Source organism: Elephas maximus, chromosome 19 (assembly GCF_024166365.1).
Source record: "Elephas maximus indicus isolate mEleMax1 chromosome 19, mEleMax1 primary haplotype, whole genome shotgun sequence".
NCBI classification, from domain to species: domain Eukaryota; kingdom Metazoa; phylum Chordata; class Mammalia; order Proboscidea; family Elephantidae; genus Elephas; species Elephas maximus.
Window position 1 is genome coordinate 38,960,492 of NC_064837.1, and position 17,546 is coordinate 38,978,037.

Consider the following 17,546-nt stretch of genomic DNA (forward strand, 5'->3'; position numbering starts at 1 on the left):
TGAAGAAAAGCAACCCATGAATCATGAATACCTGCATTGACTAGTATGTAAGCTTTAAGCCACATTTTTTTTTTTTTCTAGTACCATTAAGCCATATACCACTAGTCAATTCCTTATAGCAGCTAGCATCACTCTGAATCACTGTCAAACAAGAAGAGACTATTTCATGGCAAAGCCATGATTGTTATTTTCCCAGTAACCACGTGTATAACTTTTATATACGAGTCACTCTTTATAAAATACAGAATACAGGTAATAAATACATATTTTTGTGGTACTTTACATATGTCAATAATCAAAAACCTCTGTGGAATAAAGATTAATGGAGACTAAATTTAATTAGACAAGTTCACAACTACTACCATAGTTTCCACATTCAATTTCTACTTATGAATAGGAGTGGATGAAATATAGAAGCTACCTTAATTTTTAATGTTTGTATTAAAATAGCAAGAATTATAGCACAAGTCATAAGGCTTTCACTAGTTTATCCAATAAAAACATTTAGTAAATATCAGATTAAATGTATTTCTCTTAATTACCAAATCTGAAACCTTAGAAAAACCCCAAATTATTTAAAACATTTAATTTCAACCAATTTTATATTGATTCTAATATTTTTTTATCAAAGTTAAGCTGACTACACTAAAATTATAAAAATATAAATATGCATATTATTATAATAGCAGAGAAGTAAACATCCTAAAACCACAATATATGCTGAGCAAATAATCTGAGAAGCTAGGCTATATGAAGAAGAATGTGGCATCAGGATTGGAGAAAGTCTCATTAACAACTTGCGATACGCAGGTGACACAACCTTGCTTGCTGAAAGTGAAGAGGATTTGAAGCACATACTGATGAAGATCAAAGATTACAGCCTTCATAATGGATTATAACTCAACATAAAGAAAACAAAAGTCCTCACAACTGGACCAATAATCAACATCACGATAAACAGAGAAAATATTGAAGCTGTCAAGGATTTTATTTTACTTGGATCCACAATAAATGCCCATGGAAGGAGCAAGTCAAGAAATCAAAGGACATATTGCATTGGGCAAATGTGCTGAAAAAGACCCCTTTAAAGTGTTGAAAAGTAAAGATGTCACTTGGAGGACTAAGGTGTGCCTGGCCCAAGTCATGTTATTTTCAATCACCTCATATGCATGAGAAAGCCGGACACCGAATTAGGAAGACTAAAGAAGAATTGATGCCTTTGAATGACAATGTTGGCAAAGAATACTGAATATACCATGGACTGTTGGAATGAACAAGTCTGTCTTGGAAGAAGCACAGCCAGAGTGCTCCTTGGAAGTAAGGACGGCAAGAATTTGTCTCATGTACTTTGGACACGTTTATCAGGAGGGACCAGTTCCTGGAGAAGGACATCATACTTGGTAAGGTAGAGGGGTCAGCTATAAAGAGGAAGACCCTCAGTGAGATGGACTGGCACAGTGGTTTCAACAATGGGCTCAAACATAGCAATGATTGTGAGGATGGTACATGAGGTCAGTATGAGTCAGAACCAACTCGATGGCACCTAACAACAACAACAACAACAAGAAAATCACAAAGCTGGATGGAACTTTGAGAGGTTCCTTACTAGACCATCACTAAAGTCTTGGGGTGTTTTTGTTGGTATTACTGACTCCATCATATGTGATAAAGTACAAAAGCTGTGAGTGTTGGAAGTGCTATTAAATAACAATATTAAGGTGAAAAAAAAATGTTGAATAAAAGATGAAATAAGAACCATATCATCAAACTCTATTGTTTTCTCATGAACTTTCCATACTAATTGCTTCTAATGGTGCCACCTTGGACTTGTGAATAAATTGACTTAATTGCTTTTTAGAGCCTTAGTTATATTTTAAAGGTGAGAAGGAGCTATACGTTATCTTCATTTTACTTATGAGGAAGCTGATAGTTAGAGAGGAGAAACAACTTACTCCAGTTATAAAAGCAGTAAGTTTTAGAGCCAGTATCTGGACCCAAATCTGACTTCTGAGAACTTAACCATTATGTTAAACTCCTCTCTGAGGCTACATTATCTGGGTTGGTTTCAGTAACAATATGTACGGAGGTTCTGGGATTGATTAGATGACCATCTGAAAAGGGCTTTTCAGCTTTAGAAGATGAAATAATTAAAGATGTGTTGGATTGATTAATTCAATGATTATAGACTATATGTCTTAAGCTATTATATTTTTTTAAAAGTACTTGCCATAAAATTCATTTAAAAATTAATTACTTGAGTAACTATGAATAAAAAACTATTTGTGTAAAGGTAACTTCTTTGTGCTTACCCAGTAGTTGTATACTTTTAACACTGTGTGGCAATGAATTCTTTATATGTCTGTCTTTGCCCAGTTGGCAGTTAGTTTCTGGAGGGCAGAAAGTGTCCTACTCATCTTTACAGCCCCTGCGTTAGGCTTACAGAAAATGGGGCTCAATAAATATTTGATACATAATGCATTATACATCCTACTGATATATCACTATTATACCACTGAGTAAAAAAGGCTCAAAAGTTGTAGATTAGTTATTTATAATTGAGGCTCAGATAAAACAATCTTCAGATAAGACAATGCAGTGAACTTGCCCTAAATAATTCAGAAACGTGTACAGTAATTCAACTGCAAGAGGAAAAAAAGCTAGATTTACTTATATAGCCTAAAATTCACCAAATAACAGTCATTACTAGCCCTCTCCACCAATATTCTCTTGTCTGAGTTTCTTGCAAAGATTTAATGACCACAAATTTAAACATTTGGTGGTGTAATAATTGAATCACTATATGATAATCCAGATAATTTTGACTACAGTTTATTTTATAAATAGCTGGAGTTATATGTACATTTACTCAAATCCCAGACAGTAAGTCATAATTATTTACATCAAACCAATACTCTTGTTAGCTATGCGAATCCTGTTTTCTCTACTAGCATATAACGTGCCACCGAAGACAAATAAATCTGATGGTAAGATGTCTAAGTGCTCGCTCCATCCCTCGTTCCCTAATGTTCATTGAGTTAAATTTATCACGCTGCAATTTTCAGCTTCTGAAATGGTTCAGAATATAGCCCAAACTATGTTTCTAGGCACCCAATGGCCAAGAAAGGGATGGAGATTTTCATAGCTGTACTTGGTTAGTGGTGATGCCAAATAATAAAGCCCAGTTATGATTTAAGAAGATTTCCACCTCCCTCAAAATCTGAGATGATTCATTTGATATGGATGTTTGGGTATGTGGCACCTGGCAAAGACTTTATATCAGGTAAGTTTTAGTTTTACTTAGGTTCTTTTATACCCGTTGTGATGGTTAAGGTTGTGTGTCAACTTGGCTGGGCCATGATTCTCAGTGGTTTGGAAAGTTATGATACAGTTTGGCAGTTGTATAATGATGTGATCACCTACATGATGAGATTTGATATAATGTGATCACCTCCATGATGGTATCTGCTGTGAGTAGCCAATCAATTGAAAGGGAGTTTCTTTGGGGGTGTGGCCTGCATCCAATACCGGTGGACTTTCTGGCAAGGCTTGTGGGCTTTTACTCTCTCTGGATCCTGCAGCAGGCTTCCGTTCGTCTGACCTCCTGTTCTTGGGACTTGAGCTAGCAGCTTACCCGCCACCTTGCCTGCCAATCTTGGGATTCGTCAGTCTTCATAGCTTGTGAGCCAGAGCCCTGCTGCCTGACTTGATGATCTTGGGTTTGCCAGTCCCTGTAGCTACGTGAATCAGAAGAAGCCTCCGGCCTGACCCACAGACTTGGGATGTTCCAGACTCTACAACTGCATGAGCCATTTTCTTGATATAAATCTCTGTATATTTACATGCTTTACTGCTCTTTCTTCTCTAGAGAACCCAGCCTGAGACAACTACTTTCCAATTTGCTTTTCATAAAACCTCATAAACCTTATTTTGCTCTACTTTTTTTTCAGTTGAAGAAACTGAAGCTCAGAGAGTTTCAGTGCCCTATCCAAGGTCAAACAGTAGGAGAAATAGGACATGGACGCAGACCAAGGTCACTATTCTGTACAGGTGATGCAGGCCTGGTTTGAAATTCCAGTTTGCACACTTACCAATGGGATTATCTGCATGTCTTTGGACAAGTTACTTAAACTCTGAGCCCCAGTCTCCTAAACTATAAAACATATAATGACTTAGTCTCCTAAACTATAAAACATATATGACTAATAGTTTGTTATGTGATAACATATTCCCCAGTTTGATGCCTGACACATTCTAGGTACAACATAACCATTATTCTCTCCCTTTCACCACTCTATGAATTAGTATTCTATTGCTATTGCTACAGTAACAAATTACTATAAATTTAGTAGCTTGAATAACACAAACTTATTAGCTTATAGTTCTGCAGTTCAGAACGGCTCGCTGGGCTAAAATCAAGGTGTTGGCAGGGCTACATTCCTTTCTGGAGACTCTAGGGGAGACTCTGCCTTTTCTAGCTTCTATAATCGATCCACATTCTTTGGCTCATGGCTTCTTCCTCCATCTTCAAAATCAGCAACATAGCCTCTCTCTGACCCTGCTTTTGTTGCCATACCTCTTTCTCTGACTCTTTTCTTCTGCCTGCCTCTTCCGCTTTAAGGACTCACATGAGTAAACTGGGCCCACCTGGATAATATGGGGTGGCACAGTGCTTAAGAACTCGGCTGCTAATCAAAAGGTCGGCAGTTCAAATCTACCAACCACTCCTTGGAAACCCTATGGGGCAGTTCTACTCTGTACTATAGGGTCGCTATGAGTCAGAATTGACTTGATGGCAATGTTTTTTTTTTTTTTTTGGTTTATCTCCCTATTTTAAAGTCAGGTGATAAGTAACCTTAACTCCATCCACAATGTTAATTCCCCTTTACCATGTAACCTAACACATTCAAGGCTCCAAGGATTAGGGTGTGGCATCTTTGCGGTGGGGCAGTGGAGGGGGGAGGCATTATTGTGCCTACCACACTCCCCCTCAGCTGCCTCCTCCACTAAAGACTAGGGTTAAAGGGAAAAGGCATTGGTTTGGATTCTTGCAATTTGCCTAAAACTTGGTAAATGCATAGGAAGAAAGATTATGTACTATATTGTAATGGAGATAATCTATTGAATGAAGAAAAAGAAGATGCTGGAGGTCTTATAGAAAGTAATTTAAGAAAGAAGCAACTAAATTTGGAAAGCAAGATGTGTGACAAAAAAGTTAGTATCTGTTAATACATTTAAATAAATTGTCTAGGAGGCAGAAATACTTCCATACCTGGCTAAACAAAAGTACAGTAAGGCCTGTGAAAGCCAGAACCTGTGTAAGGCAGAAACCTGACAGAGAAAGAAAACTCAAATATTTTCCACTAATAGACAGCAATAGGAAAGTGGTAAGACTGCACGACGTCAAAGGCGGAAAGCTTGCGAGACCTGGAAAATCGACGATTCCATCAAGTTCCTGCTCTCACAGGTTTCACTGTATAACCCCAGGAAGGTGATGAGTTTTCAAACTACACAATTCCAGGGGATTTACTTATATTATCCTAGTGAAATGCTGGAAGATACGAAGATACGCTTCATGTCTAAGTTATACCCATCACAGGAAGAAAGACTTTGATGTTGGGTGTCTAGATCTGGATGTTTTACTGATTTCAGTGGGCTTTGCCATTCTGAATACCCCAAGACAGCTGGCTGGCCTTACGTACAAATGACAGTTTCTCATATAGTGCTTCATATTCCCATACTCTGTCATAGGCAAGCTGAATTTTCTCAAGCTCATGAGCAACACAACCTTTTTGCTCCTATTGCTGGGTTTTTGACTGGCTACAGAGTGGCCTAACTGCAGGTTCTGGCTACCGGTTTCTATTTACAAGTGTGCAAAGTTGTCACTGAAAACTCTTCCACTGGCAGACAGCAATAGTATATAAAATAAGGGAAGGGAGGGGGAACAAACAACTGCTAAGCACTCATCACATGTCAGGTATTTGGTCAGGGACTTTACCCTCTTATTTCATTCAATCCTCAAGCAGTTCCAAGATAAAGAAATTATTACCCTTTTTTATTAGATAAGGGGGGTACAGAGAATTAAATAACTTACCAAGGTCATACTCGAAAGTGGTGGTGGAAACATTAGAACCCAGGTCGGTTTGCTACTAAAGCCTGTATTTTTTTTTTTTCCACCAACTGCTTAAACTGCCAATCATAATATTCATTTAGTTGATAAATATTTACACAGTCCCTATTATTACACTGTATCAAATAGGTGGAGCCCTGATGGCGAAGTGGTTAAGAGCTTGGCTGCTAGCCAAAAGGTTGGCAGTTCAAATCCATCAAGCTGCTCTTTGGAAACCCTATGGGGCAGCTCTACTCTGTCCTATAGGGTCCCTATGAGTCGGAATTCAATCTATGGCAATGATTTTGGTTTGGTATCAAATAGATGGTTACAGCTTTGAAATTCAAACTAGCGGTTTCAATGCCTTACAGCTTATTCATAGCTAAGATGTGTCTGGGGACAAAATATCAAAAGGTCCATATTTCCTCCTTAAAAGTTCAGTTGGCTTCTTCAGAAAGTCTCATTAAGAAAGAAATGCTCAGGATTCTCCCACATGTAAAAGAGAGCGAGGAACCTACACACATTCTTCTTATCTAGGCTGCATAGAAATTGCCCTGACACCTCATCAAGAGAGCCTTAGACCTTATTAGTCTCTCAGTGGACATTTCTTAACTCATCAAAAACAAACCAACGCAACCAAATTAATGTGGTCTTCAGAGGGAAAGTTCTTGACAGTGTCCACTAAAATGAAGCTAAAATAATCTGCCAAGGATTTAGGAAAAGGTAAAAAAAAAAAAAAAAGTAGTAGCTTTTTAATTCCAATCCAGAAACCATCCTTTCCTTCTACTCTCCTGTCTCCCTAATTTCTAGATACATTAAAACTATCTAAAATAGGCTCTATTTGCACAATGAAATGTTTTCTATTTTTTCTTTATTTTACAAATGAGAAGGTAAAATGTAACTTAAACTTTTAATTAATAGATGACAAATATTCATTCATAGATGGGTCAGGATCCACATTTCTTCCTACCTGGGAACAATCTAACAGGCTGTCCTATTCCAAGTTCAGGCAATCATTCAGGGTCATTAATGAACTCTCACTGGAGAGGAATGAGAAAAGCCATTTGGAAATGAGTTATGCTTCAGAGTCGTAAAAGCAAAACAATTAAACACTGAACATCTCACAAGAACTTTCTGGGAGGGGGGTTGTCATTGTTTATTTCGTTTAGCCTAACTTAATGTATTATTACTGTTCACCTTGACAGAGCTTCTGTGTTAGCAATATGTTCTGGATGATCAAAGGTTACAAAGATGTGGCATGGGTCCTACCTGCCACTTCTCCCCTGCTGCACCCAGGTCAGGCATCTCTAACTGATTAAGGCACACAGCAGTAAGGTCGAATACGGCCTAAGAATTCTTCTCAAAACACTTGAGGCAGTCATTATCAACTGACAGAGTTGGTGTGAATTGAAGTCTATTTGCCTTTCCTGATCTAGAAAGAAACTGGTTTTACTCAGAAATAACATAGACTCCCTAGGTTTCACTGATATGTATTTGTAATGTTCTAAGTATAATACTTCCCATGTAATGGTGAACAGGTTTTACAACATGAGGAGTGATATATCAGATTTTAGGACCTGAGATAAAGGCATGTCAACCCAAATGAATCCATGGAGAATTACAAGCCAAGCTTAAGTAGCCTTTAAAAACAAATTAGTATGATCTTGAAAAATCACCAACAGTATAATTTAATGTTCAAAGCAAGCGTCTAGTATTAACAATTTCATGTTGTTCACATATATAAATACATAACATTGAGAAACAGCATCATGGTAGATGGTTATAGCAGTACATCGACAGGGAACTGCCAGAGAGTCAAGCCAAATGCAGAAGAGGATGTGTAACCAGGGATATCATTGCTGATGTCAGATAGATCTTGGTTGAAAGCAGAGAATACCAGAAAGATGTTTACCTGTGTTTTATTGACTATGCAAAGACATTCGGCTGTGTAGATCATAACAAATTATGGATAAAATTGCAAAGAATGGGAACTCCAAAACACTTAATTGTGCTCATGAGGAACATTTACATAGACTAAGAGGCAGTTGTTCAAATAGAACAAGGGGATACTGATTGGTTTAAAGTCAGGAAAGGTGTGTGTCAGGGTTGTATTCTTTTACAGTACCTATTCAATCTGTATGCTGAGCAAATAATATGAGAAGCTGGACTATATGAAGAAGAACAGGGCATCAGGATTGGAGGAAGACTTATTAACAACCTGTGTTATGCAGATGACACAACCTTGCTTGCTGATAGTGAAGAGGACTTGAAACACTTACTGATGAAGATCAAAGACCACAGCCTTCAGTATGGATTACACCTCAACATAAAGAAAACAAAAATTCTCACAACTGGACCAACAAGCAACATCATTATAGACAGAAAAGACTGAAGCTGGCAAGGATTTCATTTTACTTGGATCCACAATAAATGCCCATGGAAGCAGCAGTTGAGGAATCAAACAATGCATTGCATTGGGCAAATCTGCTGCAAAAGACCTTTTTAAAGTGTTGAAAAGCAAAGATGTCACTTTGAGGACTAAGGTATACCTGACCCAAGCCATGGTATTTTCAGCCACCTCATATGCATGTGAAAGCTTGCCAATGAATAAGGAAGTCCGAAGAAGAACTGATGCCTTTGAATTATGGTGTTGGTGAAGAATATTGAATATACCATGGACTGCTAGAAGAACGAACAAATCTGTTTTCAAAAAAGTACAGCCAGAACGCTCCTTAGAAGTGAGAAGGGCAAGACTTCGTCTCACATATTTTGGACATGTTATCAGGAGTAACCAGTCCCGGAAGAAGGACATCATGCTTGCTATAGAGGTTCAATGAAAAAGAGGAAGACCCTCAACAAGATGGACTGATGCAGTGGCTGCAACAGTGGGCTCAAACATAGCAACAATTGTGAAGATGGTGCAGGACCAGGCAGTGTTTCATTCTATCGTGCATGGGGTCGCTATGAGTTGGAACCAATTTAACAGCACCTAACAACAACAGCGGAGTCCTGGTGGCATAGTGGTTAAAAGCTCAGTTGCTAACCAAAAGGTTGGCAGTTCGAATCTACCAGCTGTTTCTTGGAAACCCTATATGGCAGTTCTACTCTGTCCTATAGGGTCGCTATGAGTCAGAATTGAGTTGATGACAATGGGTTTGTTTGTTTGTTTGTTTTAACAACAATGCTATGGTAGGCAGTCTCTAAGATGGCCCCCAAAGATTCCTACCTCCTGGTATTCACATTCTTCTGCAGTTCACTCTCACACTGTATCAGGGTTGGTCTGCGTGACTAATAGTATATGGCAGAAGTGATGGCATATATAGGGAGAAATTACAAAAGACACTGAAGCTATTGTTGTGGAGTCTCTCTTTCTCTGTCTCTCGCTCTGTCTTTCTGTCATCACTCACTCTGGGGGAGGTCAGCTGCCATGTTATGTTGTGACCACTTAAAAGCCTCCTGCCAATGGCCACATGAGTGAGCTTGGAAGTGAACCTTCCAGCCCCACTAAGCCACTCTTTAATTCCCAGCCCTAGCTAACAACTTGCCTACAATCTCATAAGAGACCCTGAGGTAGAAAAATCCAATAAGTCACTCTTGGATTCCTGATCATCTGAAACTGGATATGATAATAAATGTTTGTTGTTTTAAGCTGCAAAACTTGGGAGGAATTTATTACACGGAAATAGGTAAGTATTACAAGCATGGTCATCAGTCATAGTGAATCTGAATCTTTCAACTGAAAGATAAAGCAGTACAATGAGAACAATGTGGCAGCTATGTTTAATTTTTAATATTTAAATTTATTTTTACTAACAAATATATTTTTCAAAATTATATAATATACATATGAAGGATACGAACTTTTAAAGTAGAATCATACAAAAAAATCACTATAATCTGTACTAGCATAGAACTTCAAAGGGAAAATAAGGAGTTGGGTGGAAAATGATCACATTAGATAAATTAACTACAGCACCAACAAGATCATCTACATTTTGTTATTAAACTTAAGAATGCTACAATTCTTTAAGGAGAAAATAAGAAAATATTCCTTTGAGTACAATTAGATAGATATAAATAGATACAGTAAGTGAGCAAGCTCTGCTTACCTGCATATATGTATACACACACTGGTATACACACTCAAACAAACACACACACTCACACATACACATAACTCTGTTGGTCCTATAAAACATTGGCTCCAGTAATGCCAATACTTTGGTTAAATTTATTTACACCAGCTAAACTATTTCTTCTCTTGAGTCAGAAGTTAAAGTAAACAGACTACTACAAAGTATTAATAGATGTGCAATAGACATGTGGATGGATAGGAGTATTCAATGAGGACTATATTCGTCTGGGCATTCTTGGGGTGGCACTGACAGTTATGCTCATTCTCTTTGCCTAAGGCTTGGTTTCTATCAGATGTAACAATTCAGTTTCTGGGAAGACAGTGACAGATGTCAATAAATTTCAGAGAAGAGATTATAAGTATACAGACTAGTATCTCTTCCAGTGTTCTGGAAGGTGATTTTAGTCACTGTGTCTTTTAATTAGAGGTGAGAGAGGCAATGACCTGAGTTCCTTATTTGTTATTTATTGCCTCCAAACATCACCCACCTGGTAAATGAGCCACTCCCACCTCAAAAACTAATACTGGCTATCTAGACTCAAAATTTTGGTTGAGGTAGTGGGAAGATGAAGATTAAAAAAGAAAAGAAAATAGCCCAAAGGACTAAAGGATCAAATGAACCAGAGATTCCACCAGCCTGAGACAAAAAAACTAGATGGTGCCCGGCTACCACCAATGACCACCCAGGCAGGGAACAAACAGAGAATCATGGACAGAGCAGGAGAAAAATGTAGAACAGGACTCAAATTCACATAAAAAGACCAGACTTAATGGTTTGACACAGACTGGAGGAACCCCCAAAACTATGGTCCCTGGGAGCATTGTTAACTCAGAACTGACACCATCAACCAGATACAGGAGACCAAATGGGCAGCTCCCATCCAAAAGTAGGATAAGAAGGCAGGAAAGACAGGAACTGGCTGAAGAACACAGGGAACCTGGGGGGAGGGGGAGTGTGCCATCACATTGTGGGGATTGCAACCAATGCCACAAAACAATATGTGTATAAATTCTTGTATGAAAAATTAACTTGACTGTAAACTTTCACGTAAAAAACTTTCACTTAAGGCACAATTAAAAGAAAAGAAAAAGAAAACAAAACAACTAAATAGTTCTAAGAAGCTTGCTTATGCAGGTGTTACTTATTTGGCAATATCACCTACCACAGCTAAGTACCTTGAAGAAAAAGCAAAAAAACCTATTGCCATTGAGTCGATTCTGACTCATAGCGACCCTATAACCCTTATGACAACATCAGAGAAGGGGAGGGAGCGAAGCGAGCTAACCTTTGTTAAGAGTGCCTACTTTGGGCTGGACGCTGAGCTAGGCTCTTTATATGCATAAGCTCATTCATTCCGGACAGGAGCCCTATGAAGTGTCAATATTCTTTCGAATTTATACATAAATGAGGAAATCAAAGTCTAGAGAGGTTACGCAAATGCGCACAAGGTCATTCAATCATGCTGTGGAGGCATCAGCATTTGAACCTAAGTTTCTGTGTCCACAGCCCATGTTCTTTTTTTTTTTTACTGCACTATTTTTTTAAAAATAATTTTTATTGTGCTTTAAGTGAAAGTTCACAAATCAAGTCAGTCTCTCACATATAAGCTTATATACACTTTACTACATACTCCCACTTACTCTCCCCCTAATGATCAGCCCGCTCCCTTCTTCCAGTCTCTCCTTTCGTGACCGTTTTGCCAGTTTCCAACCCTGTCTACCCTCCCATCTCCCCTCCAGACAGGAGCTGCCAATACAGTCTCAAGTGTCCACCTGATACAAGTAGCTCACTCTTCATCAACATCTCTCTCCAACCCATTGTCCAGTCCCTTCCATGTCTGATGAGTTGTCTTCGGGAATGGTTCCTGTCCTGGGCCAACAGAAGGTTTGGGGATCACGACCGCTGGGATTCTTCTAGTCTCAGTCAGACCATTAAGTCTGGTCTTTTTATGAGAATTTGGGGTCTGCATCCCACTGTTCTCCTGCTCCCTCAGGAGTTCTCTGCTGTGCTCCCTGTCAGGGCAGTCATCAGTTGTGGCCGGGCACCATCTAGTTCTTCTGGTCTCAAGATGATGTAAGTCTTTCGTTCACGTGGCCCTTTCTCTCTCAGCCTCATAGTTATCGCGTGACCTTGGTGTTCTTCATTCTCCTTTGATCCAGGTGGGTTGACACCAATTGATGCATCTTAGGCCCATGTTCTTTTGCCTACACCAGAACTGTCTTCCTGTGTAACCAAATCTACTTGCACCAGAATTTATGTATTTGACACGCAGAAGAAACCTCAGAGACGCACACTCAGAGACTATTCACACGCAATTCAAATTAGGCTGATGATCTTGCGCTCTGTCTTCTTCGAACAAGAAACTCCAGGGGAAGAGAGTGAGGAAGGGAGAATGGGGATGAGGGGATGGACAGGCATGCTGAGAGCACTAAGAAATGACAGCTGTGTCTCTACTCTCACCTATACAGCTTAATATCCTTCAGCAGAACTCATTGTATTATATACACAGCATGACTGATATTCATGGTTTTGTTTAGCAGCCTCAGTATAAGAAGGCAGGGAAGTATGTAACACTTATCAAGTATGACTTCTATCAAGAATGTTGTTGTTAGGTGCCATTGAGTTGATTCCAACACATAGCAACCCTATAGGATAGAGTAGAACTGTCCCATAGCGTTTCCAAGGAGCAGCTGGTGGATCTGAACTGCTTACCTCTTGGTTAGCAGCTGAGATCTTAACCACTACACCACCTGGGCTCCTCCATCAAGAATAATTAACCTGGTGCTTGAATGGGCTTAAATTCTAATAAAAAAGTTTACTTGTATAGTACCCCATTCCTCCATGATGTTGGGTAAATAAAGCACTGGCATATTGTTAGATTTTCTTACCATTGTTATTTGACCTTTCTAATCTCCAGGAGATATGTACTTATCCCTAGAGCCAAGTTTCTATGCTGCTATTTAAAAATGGATAATGTTTAGAAAACCCAAATATGTTGCCACTGAGTTGATTTTGACTCACAGCGACCCTCTAGGACAGAGTAGAATTGCTCCATAGGGTTTAATCTTTATAGACTCATTGCTCTGAGGTGGAATCGACTCTTTGGCAAAGGGTTTTTTAATCTTTAAGGAAGCAGACTGCCACTCTTTCTCTGCAGAGTGGGTGCTGGGTTCGAACCTTTCAGTTAGCAGCCAAGCACTTAATCACTGCGCCACCAAGGCTCTTATAATGTAAAGATCTCTACCTAAATCAAGATCTGTTTAAAATGTCTTTCTTGACAAACCACATTACAATAAAGGGGTGGAGGTGATGGAGCATGGCTGTGGTTACGTGTGGGACTTTGGAGTCAGACAACCCTGGTATAGATCCTGGTCCCTCAATTTTACTATTGTTTCTCCAACTATAAGGGTGGGACAATGATACCCATCATTGCATTTTGGGAGAAGAGGTTTATTTTATCTCTTTTTCTGCTTTCCTTATGAAAGCTCAGTCAGTATTAAAGTCAAGGAAAAGAATTGATAGGCTTCTAAAACACACTGCATGGGGTATATGCTCTAGGAGCGGAGCAGAGTGTAGCATCTCTTTCTATTCCTTCAATAGGGATTGTAAGCTAGATTTCAGGGCAGGCCCAGGGCTGCCTTTTTTCCCACTTCTCCTTGGATGCTCTTTCTCCCTTGTAGTAACAGCCTGACACTATTGTCCGCATCTGCCTGGTATGGTGGCTTAAGCCAGCAGTGGGACAAAATCAGTCTCTGGTTGGCCATGTCTTGCTCCTTCCTTTTTCTTTGTTGCAAGTGAGAGTACCCCTGAGTATCTTTCTTTTACACTGCATTACTTAGGTTCTGACATTTGGCTGTGGGTTAGGATACACTGACAGGTGGCTAAGCTTAGGGAAAGGAGTTCCCCACAGGGTCCAGATTCATTTATTGACATTTTCCAAAGACCTTTGAACTTAGAACCCCTGTTAATAATGAATGCTAGTTTGTCTTCTTTTGATCATACATTTCTTTGGAGAACTTTTTAGAAAATAAGCATGACTGAGAGCAGGATGTAGCTCACCACTATCATGACACCATACTAGTAAGAGCCCAGCACACATGACTAGCAACATCTACTTTCTACATTGTTGAGAAGATTAAATGATACAAAGCATAGGAAAATACAGCTAGCAGATATAGCTGGTGCTGAATAAATGCTCATTTCCCTTCTCCCACGTCTTTTCCCTTAACTGCAAAGTTAGTGTGAAAACGAGAGAAAGAAAGAAACCTAATGCAAATTTGAACACGATTCTTGATTTTCCTGCCATCCCTACAGAAGAGTGATTCAAATATTCCAGGAATTATACACAGCTAATAAAGCATATTAGAATGCAACTTTCCTTCCAGAAGAGGTATGACTCTGGAAGTGAATAAAATAGCATGGTGTTAAATTAATTTGTGCACGGCATTCCTGGAGCCTCTGCTCAAAAACTTCTTCCTCCTTCACATATCACAAACTATATCTTCTCTTTATTAGTCACTTTCTGCTAGAAACCTCAAAAAAAAAAAAAAAATACACCATGAATGCCCTTCAAAAGGTTTTCCCTTAAATCTTTTCGAATATGAAGCTTGTGAATTCTCAGTCTTTTCAATAGTCTTATTATTTGTCATGCTGTTTGTACCATGATGGTTTCTCCATATGGTAAATTCATGACTATTTATTGGGCATCTACTGTGTTCAAAGTTTGTGCTAGATGCTTAACATGTAACAACTCTGTAAGGTAGTTAATAAAGCCCTTATTGTATGATGAGAAAACTAAGGTTAAGAGAGATGTAGGAACCTGTGTAAAGTCACAGAGCTTGAGAACACAAAATCTGAATACTGCTTAGGAAAATACTGGCACATTTGAAAGAACAGCAAGCACATGTTACCTTTTCCTCCTAAAATGCATACGAAGTAAAATTTGCTAAAAGGATATAAGGGAGTCTCTTAGGTTCTTAGGAGTCTGTTGGGATTCCTCTTTGTGCTCTCTGACATGAAAGAAGTTGTCCAGGACATAGTGGAAGGAGGCGGAGCCAAGATGTTTGAATAGACAGATGCTTCCCATGAGCCTGCTTTACAACAAAGACCCAAAAAAGCAAGTGAAATGAGTATATTTATGACAAGCTAGGAGCCCTGAGCATCAAAGGCAAGCTTAGAATATGAACTGAGGGGCAGGGGTAGGAAGAGACAGTTCAGAAGCGGATAGGAGTTACCGGACCTGAATGAATCGCAGGGAGCCTTCAGGCACCATTCCTGGGAGCAGTAATGGGGGGCTGGTACTAGCGTTTGGCTGTAGCCAGCCACACAGCCTACTCACTCCTCTGGAACCAGAGGAGAACGGTGCTCTTGGCAAAAGCTAAGTACTTGCATATATTTTACCACGCCCCCCTCGCCCCTGCTCCCAAGCTGGCTTCAGCGGCTGACTTCCCTGGGCCTGCGATAGGCCCTGTTGAGCACCTAAAGGCATCCTCCTGGCCTTGGAGAAGGAATAAATCTGCAGTTGGGGGAAAAGATAATTTGCCAGCTCCACTAACTGGGGAGCTCAGGAAAGAAGTGACTCCTGTCCAGGCATAAACGGTCTGTGGACTTTGAGTACTTTTCCCCTCTGCATGGACCTGTGTGGGCCTATTTCAGGAGAATGGGCCCTTGTTGGCAGACTCCAACCGTTTCAGCTGTGCTGCGGAGAGGTGGGTGTTTGATGTTTGACATTTCTTTACCTATTAAACAAGGTCCTCACCTACCCCCATCAGGGGCCGAAGAACTGGTAGCTCCACTCAGGTCACCCAGCCACCCGTGACAGGGATCCAAGGATAACTGGTACCTCCCAGTCCTTACAACCAAAAACATTGGATGCCTATGGTCTGTCTGCAGAACCCATCCACCTGTATGCTCTAGGCAACAGGGACACGCTTTCCTCAGAGACATGTGGAGGATGATTCTCAGCCCCCTGCCTTCTTCAGAGTGTGACCCTCTGCTGCAGCCAGATACTGGTATCTACACCAATCACCCCTGCCCCTCTAAGACTGTAGGACAGAGCCTGTACCACACACTTGATGATCAGCTCCCTGGACACCTGAGCTGAATTCATACAAGAAAAGTGAATGGACTCCTAGACTGATATACCTGATAACAGCTCTAGACATCTGGGGACAGGACGTCAGGGCTCCAAAGGCGAAAATAATCAAGTAACTCACTCAAGCAACCCCTTTGGGCATATCAAAACACAACGAAGCAAGAAGCTATGACACCGTAAGCAAACATAAAATAAACTAATACAATAACTTATAGATGGCTCAGAGACAACAGTCAATATCAAGTCACATAAAGAAACAGACCATGATCACCTCAACAAGCTCTCAAAACAAAGAATCCAGGGATCTTCTAGATGGAAGTGCATTCCTGGAATTACCAGAGGCAGAATACAAAAGATTAATATACAGAACACAGTGGAAGTATATCAGATTGCTTTGTCCAGGATAAAACTAACCAGTCCAACAACTAGAAAACGTATTCTTGTTGAGGTTCTCAAAGAAAGGTATCTATTAGTGACAGTCTAGACCAGCAGAAAGGATCTTGGAGTCAGAAGACTTGGGTTCTAGTTCTATCTTGGTAATTTAATGGTTGTTAACTTTTTGGCAAGCATTCAAGGCTCTTATTTTCTTCATTTATGAAATGGGGAAAACGATAAGGTACACATACCTTGAAGGGTTGTTCTGAGAAGTCACTGAATTAAGGTTTGTTCATATACTGTCCCATTTATCTCTTTAGTTATTTACTGCCTATCTTTCCTCACTGTAATATAAATTTCATGACATCAGGGAACTAGCCTGTATATTTCATCATTGTGTCTTCAGGGCAGTCAATGTTTAAGTTTAAATCATAATCCTGTTCCCTTTTTAGATGTTTCCCTGGAAATTATTACTAGATTTTTTTCTCCAAACAATTTCTGATATTAGCATGTAAATCACACAAAATGAAAATGGTGAGCCTTCATTTTTTGTTACTAATTTTTGTAACCTCTATGAGGGTTTCTTGGTTTTGCTGATTATTCTGCAATTTCCAGGTTCTCTCCAGATGTGAAGAAAATTGCTTACATGGTTGAGATGCTTGTACTTACTTGATGAAGTACTTGATTCCATCTGCTGTGTAAGCTTCCTCCCACCCGTAAGGTAGACCTAGAGTGAAAGGGAAACGAAAATACACTTAATAAGATGATGAAAAAAAAAACTAATAACTTTAACTCCTGGACACAAACCTTCTATATCTTCATAATTATTTTAGTA

The 17,546-nt window shown here is 39.5% G+C and overlaps 1 protein-coding gene across 5 annotated transcripts in view; it reads right to left on the reverse strand.

Annotated features, from left to right (window-relative positions):
- STXBP4 (syntaxin binding protein 4) overlaps positions 1-17,546 on the reverse strand; it is a 191,816-nt gene that overhangs the window by 22,946 nt on the left and 151,324 nt on the right. For all 5 annotated transcript variants that reach the window (XM_049861123.1, XM_049861126.1, XM_049861124.1 and 2 more), the window contains one exon: positions 17,381-17,438. In XM_049861123.1, coding sequence (XP_049717080.1) covers positions 17,381-17,438 — 58 coding nt within the window. The remainder of the gene's footprint in view (positions 1-17,380; positions 17,439-17,546) is intronic.